General features: G+C 33.9%; 1 protein-coding gene across 2 annotated transcripts; it reads left to right on the top strand.

The window, feature by feature from the left end:
• The first annotated feature begins 4296 nt into the window (after positions 1-4296).
• LOC132170715 (zinc finger protein GAI-ASSOCIATED FACTOR 1) lies at positions 4297-8717 on the top strand. Of its 2 annotated transcripts, XM_059581801.2 has the most exons (4): positions 4297-4383; positions 4482-4770; positions 6019-6415; positions 7538-8717. In XM_059581801.2, the coding sequence occupies exons 2-4, from the start codon at positions 4590-4592 to the stop codon at positions 8505-8507; spliced, it is 1548 nt and encodes a 515-aa protein (XP_059437784.1). In that variant the 5' UTR covers positions 4297-4383; positions 4482-4589; the 3' UTR covers positions 8508-8717. The 2 variants fall into 2 exon arrangements, with proteins under 2 accessions (XP_059437784.1, XP_059437783.1); XM_059581800.2 differs by having other exon boundaries at positions 4302-4770.
• Positions 8718-9602: the final 885 nt, after the last annotated feature.

Genomic DNA, 9602 nt, shown 5'->3' with positions numbered 1-9602 from the left:
GATTTCAAGCTCAGCTAATTTTCTGTGTTCATACCAACAAACACTCCACATGATTGCAGCTGCTAACATGTAGCCACGCAAAAGTCCCATCACCATGCAAGTACGTACACTCTGTGTGTGTACCATTTGCAAACAGACAGGACAGAAAGAAAGAGGGGGGAAGGTGTCAAGAAACATTCAATTTCAATACGGCCTTGCATGGACCATTTGCAAACAGTTCCATCCATGATAATTTGGACATGAGCATTACTGATCGATGAGTTTCCTTTTTCTTATTTCTTTTTTCTTTTTCAAGCTTTTTAGGGTACTTAGAGCTTAGAAAGCTCTGAAAGCAACAGTGTATATACAAGATTAGAAGACGACAACATGAAGCATACACGTTGCATTTGTAAAATATATCTTCTTCTATGTTAGGTAGCAAGCAGCAGCATGTTTCAGAACAAATTGTCAGATGATCACTACCTAATTAATTTGTTTATCATATTTTAACTCATTTAAAACATTTTTCAAACATATATATAGATTGGATATTAATCATGAAGTAAACCCCCTATTAAGGAATTCATAGAGGTAGGCATCTAATAGTACAGGCTATTAGGCTGAGCCAATCAATCTTATTATTTGTTATGTCTATCTCATTTTCAGCTAATGCATATCTTTCTCATTTTTATTTTTGTTATTTAGCTCTAGAGTACGATTGATTTATCATATTTGTTATTAGTTGTTACTGTGTATAACAATGATGAATAATATTAAATCAAAAAGAGAGAGAACAAGAGAGAGAAGAGACACAAATTTACGTGGTTTAACAATGTGCTTACGTCCACAGAGAGACGACTATATTTTTACTATTAATGATTCAGAGTTACATCACAACATATATATATATATATAGGAAAAACCCTGAACCCTAATTGTATTGATGTATGTTGAAAATCTCCAAGATATCGCGACGGTCACGGAGCAGGAACTTAGCCTTCTACTAGTGTTAATATGAACCACTAGTTTCAACAATATTCATGTCACAACACTTTATTTTTTATTTTTTAAATAATTAGTCAATATTACGAGCCACTTAAAATTTGTGATAAATAAAGGTCGGTTTGAGTTTGCAATTTCAAAAATTACGATTTAAAAATGTAATTTTTAAAAACATAATTAAGTGTTTGACAAAATTGCGGTTTGACCTTTAAAATCGCAGTTTAGCCTTTAAAGATTGTGCGTTTTCAATCGTAGGCCTGTGGTATGAAAACACAAATTTTTTACTTTTTCAAATCACAGTTTCAAACAATTTAATTTTTATAATTTAGTTTTAAATCATACATTTTATTTATAAAATCACAATATCAAACGCACTCTCGACCGTAAAACTATAATTATTATTCTAACCCTACTTATAAAATTTTGGTAATCATTGTCTCATTGATAAAGAGGCATACCATCATCCCTAAAAGCAACAGCGACAAAGACCAAAAGGCCCCTTGATTTCACTCAAATGTCGACAACATTCCTACACAGTCTGACCGCTTGGAAAATACGAAGCTAGTGCACGTGAATAGCAGAATTTTTGTATTATTGTCGGGTCCTTTTCGAGAAGGATTCGATCAGTGCCCGCCCGTGACAGAGAAGGCTATTTTGGTCAATCAAGGGTTCAGGGCGGCTGAGAATGCACAGTGGCAGTTTCGGTGTTTTAGTTTAGAATAAGTGGTATTTTTGGAACATAGGTGCTTCTATAAAAAATATCGCCAGATAGGACAAAATTGCCACCAGAAGGTCTCGGTCGGCCATAGATTACTAAAATAAATCCTATCGTGGGGACACAAAATAATAATATGCCGAAATGACCCCTGAGGTTATAAAACATAAGTAATCGTCAAAAAAACACTGTTAATCATACCCTTAATAATAATTTTTTTTTAAAAAATATATATATAGAATTTATACAAGCACTTCCAGATCGGAAATTTTAGTCATTTACTGTTCGAATTGGAGGAATATCAGGCTTACAAACAAATTTTACATAAAATTTTTATAAACTGATGTGGCACAACATGATTTAATATAAGATAATTTCAAATTTTGAAAAATCTAATCGTGTTATGCCACATCAATTTGTAAAAAAATTTTCTGTAAAATTTGTTTGTAAACCTAACACTCCCCATTACAATTTAATTTAAATTCAATAGTGATTAATTATAAACTTAATGAAAATTTTAAAAGTCACATCATTTTTTGAATGACATAAGAAAGACGTAAAAGTAACTTTTAGCATTACTCAGTTTTAAAAAGTATATACGAGAGAATTCTGATGAAACCCGCTTGTTCAAACAAGTGGATAAGTCGCCCAAAAACGCGTTCAAAATAGGTGGGTTTTACACCTTAGTTTTGTCTTTTTCATTTCAATTTTAAAATCTCAAAATTTTCAATTCCATGATTTTATGACCTTCGTTTTGGATCAGTTTCAATCCAAAACCTCTACCATAAGATACAATAAAATAAAAAGAAAACAAAATTTACCCTCTAATATATAGTAGCATCACCCAACCACGACCATAGCTAGCTAGGTGGTGCCTAGCCATGACGCCCAGCCATGGTCAGCTTGGGTTGGGCTGTATCTATCCAACTAGGGCCCTACCTAACCTTGCCTCCGTGGCTAGGGAGGGCAGCAACCCAACAACATGCCTGATTGCGTCAATAATTTCTCTCTTTTTTTTTTCCTTCGTATTTTTTATAAATTTAATATATTAATTATTAGAGTTGAGGAATTTATCATTGACTTATACGAGGTCCACATAAATCTATAAATTTAATAGTTGATTTATATAATGATATGATAAAAATATTAACTCCAATTATTTCTCTTCTTTCTTTTTTTTCTGTTTCAATTTTTCTTTTATCCTAGTGGCCTAATTTCATTTTTAATTCATGTCATTTATTTGACAAAAAAGTAAAGGGAAGTTTTTAAATTAGAATTCTCTCATCTTTTTAAATATTTAAAATGCTCTCTCTCTCTCTCTCTCTCTCTCTCTATATATATATATATATATTTAAAGTAGTGTCATATATCATATAATTATCTTACAATTTGGAGGTAACAGTCCCAATTAATCTTCTTTTTTTTTTTTTTTTAACAAGAATTGATTTAATTTAATGGTTAATTGAGTCTTCCACCTCAACATCATGAAACAAAAAATGTAAGTTCTAACATTACTTGTAAATTTATACGAACTTAAATAAGTAGTGCCGAGTTCATTAATAAATGAGTAAAATTTATGTGAGTGAAAGTTCAAATTATTATTCATGAATATTAGTCTTCACAACAATAGTCATTTCTCATTCAAATATGAGTTTTATATGCCCAAAGATCATGTGCTTCTAAAACAAACAATGTTATTTTTTCTTTAGGATGGACATTTGAGCCAACATCTACCAAACGTGATTTGTAGTCAATAATATTGTTTTTGGGATGGACAAATGTATAATTCCAAATGAAAGGAAGTCAAAATTAAGAAATTTATATGACCTAATTAATTAATTAATTAATTAATTCTAAGTCAGTATGACCCATATACATTACATCATGATAAGAACTACAAAAGAAGATCATAAAGACCATAAAAGACCAATGGAGCACTAGTATTGAGGAATCTTTTCAAGGGAAAAAAAAAAAAAAACAGTGATTGAGGCAATGAGGGGAAAATTAATGGCATTTAACCAAACAAGATTTGGTCAACTGATCAAAGTTAATTGAGATTTTAAGCTTATTTGAGTTTAATTAAACTAACTAAACAAGATTTGTTTCAAAGCTTTTTTTTAAAGAGTAATGCTAAAAACTTTATTTCCGTCTTACAAATATCTCACAACACGACTACGATATTTATGAGATAAAAATATAGTTTTTAGTTAACTAGTATTATACGATTGTTATATACTGGGATATGACGTGATAGTGAAAATCAGCTTTAAAGCTTGTAAAAAAATTCAAATGACTAATTTTTACTATCACGTCAATTCCAATTAAATATTTTTACTTTTGAATTACTCCTTTTCAAAAGACACACTCAAAAAAAAAAAAAAAAAAAAAAGATAAAAAAGAAAATCTTTTTCAAAACAAAAAGGTCCCCCTATGTGCTCTGACGTCCAGTTACTATTTCTGTGATTAGCTTAGCATGTAACTTAAGCAAGAAGATCGTAGAATGGCATTCCTGTAAAAACCGAACATTGTTAGGGGCATAGATATGTCGCCACATCCAACAGTGTCTTAATAAAAGCATATTATATATTCAATTATCCATACAAGGCCAAAGAAGACCAGGTTCTTGTGTTCTTCTCGTGGCAGCAAGAACTCTCTTCTCTCCACCAGAAATGAAGGAGAATTTCCTGGTTTTTGTCTTCCTATAGCTGCAACAAATCCCCCCTCTTTTCTGTTTTTTTATATTTTGTTTTATCATTTTGTATAAACAAATCTTCCTATATTGCAGCAAGAACAATAAAAGAGAGAAAGAAACAAGAGAGGTCGGAAAGGAGAGAAAGACAAGAGACAAAAAGTTTCAATAATAGCAGCTCTTTTTTATCTTTTTCTTCCTTCAATGTCAAATATCACAGGCGGTGATGGTGGGAGCTTCTCTTCAGGCAATACTGGTGGAGAAGAAGTTCACCAACAACGACAAGAGCTGCTGAATCACTTCAACAACAGCAGCAATGGTTCCACCACTAAACAGCAGCAGCCTCCTCCTGTCAAGAAGAAAAGAAACCAGCCAGGAACACCAGGTCATTTTCATCTATTTCATATATGCAGTATTTATTTATTTATTTTTCTTTTTTATATCAGCTGGGAAAAATAGAAATTTACTAGCTTCCTGGCTCTAACATGCTTAGTCAAGAATAATAGTGCCTTTGATTTTAATTTTAAAACATTTTTTTAGTAATTTGATCCAAAAGGTCAAATGGGTTTTTGAGATTTCAAAATTTTAATGAGTTTTTGGCTTGCTACATGCTAACATGGCATGTGCTTGAAATTTCATGCCCATGCCCATATGTTTCTGAATAAAAGGACCAGAAGAAAGGCTGTGGATCAGAAAGATTCCAGTCTGTTCAAGGTAGCCATGAAGTAGCTAGGTTTAATTTCAGACTTTTTTTTTTTTTTCTTAGTTTTACAAAAATGGTGAATTATTGATGTCTAAGTAGTTGAAGGGGGTTCAATTATTGGCTTGGGATTACAATCATTGTAGTAAACTGTTTACCTGCCTGCCTTGGCCTCCCTCCTCCTTTTTCTTTTTTCTTGTTTTTAACTGTTTGAGGTAAGAATTGCATATATCCTTCCTATGGAAGAACATGTGTTGTCTCTCTCTCTCTCTCTCTCTCACTCTCACACACACATATCTATGATTCACTTATTTTAATTTTTCTTTTTCTTTTTTGATTTGCATAAGCTTGATGCATGCCACCGCCCACCGGCCAAAAAGTTTAAAGACTAGTCTTATTTGAACTCAAAAAGTCTTAAGAATTCAATTGAGAAATTAAGCATGGAGAAATAATCACCTCCAAAATCATACTATGAACCAAATTTAAAAGCATGAAGCCGGCTAGCTACCAAGAATTCAAAAACCATTTCTTCAAATATATATATATATATATATATATATATATGCACATCAACTTTGCCATTGCTTTACTTATATTGGTTCCATTTTTTCTTCTATATTTTCAACCCTTCTCCAATTAATTCCTTGAACTTTAAACCACGCCCCAGGAAAATAAGTTATACGACTGTGAGATAACTGGGATAAAGTGGTAATAAAAATCAATTTTTAGATTTGTTTTTTTTATAAGCACTCGTTGATTCAAACATTAATTTTCACTTAGATAACTGGGATAAAGTGGTAATAAAAATCAATCTTTAGATTTGTTTTTTTTATAAGCACTCGCTGATTCAAAGATTAATTTTCACTGCAAAATCATTATATACGAAGAATACGAATTAATTTATCCATTTATATAAAATCTATGTGCATGCAGACCCAGCTGCTGAAGTCATTGCTCTATCACCAACCACCCTCATGGCTACAAACCGATTTGTATGCGAAATCTGCAAAAAGGGATTCCAAAGGGACCAAAACCTGCAACTCCATCGACGAGGCCATAATCTGCCATGGAAGCTTAAGCAAAGAACAAGCACAGAAATCAGGAAGCGGGTCTATGTTTGCCCCGAACCGTCATGCGTCCATCACAACCCGGCTCGCGCATTAGGCGATCTTACGGGCATTAAGAAGCATTTTTGCAGAAAACATGGGGAGAAGAAATGGAAATGTGAGAAATGCTCCAAGAAGTACGCGGTCCAATCCGATTGGAAAGCTCATTTGAAGACCTGTGGCACAAGAGAATACAAGTGCGACTGTGGCACCATCTTCTCCAGGTTGAAAATTTATTCAAACTATTTCTTTATAAAATGAGTAATGCTATTCGGTAGACTGTTATACGACTGTCAGATAATTTGATGACGTGAACTAACAGTCGTATAATAGTCTGCTAAATAGCATTATCCTTATAAAATTGCTTGTGCTTCTCCGGGTTGAAAATTTACTCCAACTATTCCTTTATAAAATGAATTATGGTATTCAGTAAATAACTATACAACTGTCATATAATTTGATAACGTGGACTGATAGTTGCATAACAGTCTGCTGAATAGCATTATCGTTATAAAATTGCTTGTGCATGAACAACTTGAACCTCCAAGAGATCTTTCATTAACTGGGTCGTTTTGCAGATTGTCCTGTGAATATAGTTTTTGTTTCTTATGATGAGAGACTTTTTCGTGTAGAAAGTGCTTGCTAGCTTTACTTAAAGTCTTAGTTTGACCAAACAACTTAATAAAGCTGTCTAATAAGCTGAGGTCCTAATCATTCGTTTATTTAATTGTCATAGGGTTATCATATACAATAAACTTGATACCTTAAAATAATAGTATTAAGTTACCTCTTAGAGCAGTACTCCTCAACAGCTTCTTTTAAATTTATTTAGATTTAGAAAATCAAGCTACTTTTTGTTTTTGTATTTAAATACACTCTACAAATAGAATAAGAGTCCTCTCAATTTCACATGATTTACAGTTAGCGTATCTAACGATGTAAATGATTTCATATAATTTAAAGTTTTAAAAGACGTGCTAACATTGACTTCACATACATCGTTAGATGCACCAACTTTAAATAAGCATCATAAAATGGATAGTCAATTAAAATAGAGAGAACCTTATTCCTTACAATAGTTTTATATATGTCATTTAAATATGAAAAATGTTAAGGGTCAATAAATTCTTTATATTTGATCCATATTTTCCTGCAAATTAAATAGATCAACCATTAGATTTGTGAGGTCTATCCACAAATTTACTGGTTGATTTGTAAGATGAGATTGGTCAAATATATGAAAAATATTGAATCAATGCTAGAGGAAAGAGAGAGTTTTTTTTTTTTTTTTTTTTAATAAAATCTCTCTCTCTCTTAATTAAAGTACTACTAAAACTGATATGCAGGAGAGATAGCTTCATTACTCACAGAGCCTTCTGCGATGCCCTATCTGATGAAAACAACAAAGCAAAGCAAGGATTATTGTCAACCATGGGCGCAAGCTTACAAGGCCAAGCTGTCTCCGACCTCATCTCCTCAATACCCATCAACAACAACAATCCAAGATCATCAAGTGGGTTAACATCAGGATTCGACCAAACTGATCATCATCATCAACATCATCATCATGATGCTAAAGCCCCACTATCATTGCCCCCAAAACCCTTGAACAATATGACTGCAGGAAATCTCTTCGGCAACAATCCAAGAAGCCTCTCTTCTCCCTCCCCTCATTCCCTCCAACCCGGCATGAATTCTTCATCCATTTTCGAAGGAAATGGACACCTATTCCCCGGCTCCGCCCTCATGTCTGCCACAGCTTTGTTGCAGAAGGCGGCTCAAATGGGCGCAACCGCAAGTGCTAGCGGCATGAACTGTCAATTGATGCAGAACAACTTTGTAATTACAAGCATGGCGCCGCCATCATTCGGTGCAATGCAGCCGCCCCAAATGAATGACCAATCCTTTGCAAACCAGTTCATCGACCAAAAAGGCGGCCAACACGAAATTTTGCCGCAGTTTCTGAATACGAACGGGGTGCTCGATAACTTGGGACTTAGCAATATGGCAATGTTGAACGGTCTACTTGATCAGAACAATGCACTGCTGAAGAACATGAAGCATGACAGTAGCATTAACGGTAATGTTAACGTATTGCATGGTGGGAATTCAAATGGAACAACGGTAAGTAGGGATATGACGACTCTGGATTTCTTGGGGCTGGGCGGAGGAGCATTGAGGAGTGGGAATTCTTATGAAAAACAGCAACAAAAGCAAAAAGATCAAATGGGGTTTGAAGGAATTGGGCAAAGAATTCAGGGGTTGAGTCACTTTCAGCAACAAGCATTAATGGAAAAATCCATATGGAAGGTTTGAGATTTGAGAGTACAACATTGTTTTTTCTCCAATCTCTTCAAACACCGGTCCACTTCCCAGAAAAATACTTAATTCCTAGTCCTTGATGTAATGAATTTTTCCCCTCTATATTTTCTTACCTTTATATTTTTTGTCCCAACTGACAATATTAGTCGTGAAAGATTAATTAAAAGTGCCTTGCTAAAGAGTACTGGGGCATATTGAATTGAACCTTAGACGTGTTAAATATTTCTGAATGTTACTCATACAAAAAAAAAAAGGAAAAAAAAAAATCAACACTGAGAAAGCTTTAGAATACAGAGGAGAAGAGCAAGGAAATAAACCAAAAAACTGGTGAGAGGTTGCCCATTTAGCAGCAAAGTGACTTTAAAAGCTTTCCCAAGAAGGAAAATGAGAAAGCTGGATTGAAGTGTCTCCAACAATAGACTCTATCTTCCATTAATGAGTGCTATCAGGAATGTTGATTGCTTGAAAAGCCATGAGAGAGTCTCCCTCCAGAAAAGAGGCAAAAGAGAAATACTTTTGGCCGAACTGATAGCAATGGATTCACTTTCAAGAACTCTGTCGAGGCATGTGTTTAAGGCACTTGGTTATCAATGTTTATGCATTTTTTGGTACGACTTGACCGGCGATGGATTGCTTGCGAAATAACAAAAGCGTCAAAGGGTCCCGGCCTGGGCCAGAGACTCTCCGATGCTTAAGTTAGCACTTTTATGAGGAGTCAAAATATAGTATGAGCTCAGATCTTTTGAGAATGATTTAATCCATCAATTTACCTCCTTGCATTGCGTCCTTTTATTAGGTTTTATGTAACTGCTATTTGTCGTTACACGTACATTTCACGTTCCTCTTGTAGTTGATAGATCATGGGTTGTCCACATTCAGATAATGGTTGAGAAATAATGAAAGATGGTTTGAATTATTGTAAAATTTTATTGTGGCGGTAGCTAATTATCTTTATGTGGCTGCTTGAATAGGACCCATAGTAGATTTTATCCCCCAACAATCACTAATCACAACTGAAGCCACAAAAATTATTTCTAATTGTCACATCAAAGTTTGCTTTAAGCTAAGCAGCCTTCCAGAAGAGGAGAC

Source organism: Corylus avellana, chromosome 1, assembly GCF_965113065.1.
Source record: "Corylus avellana chromosome 1, dhCorAvel1.hap1.2, whole genome shotgun sequence".
Classification (NCBI taxonomy): domain Eukaryota; kingdom Viridiplantae; phylum Streptophyta; class Magnoliopsida; order Fagales; family Betulaceae; genus Corylus; species Corylus avellana.
This window is presented reverse-complemented; position numbering and strand designations above follow the sequence as displayed.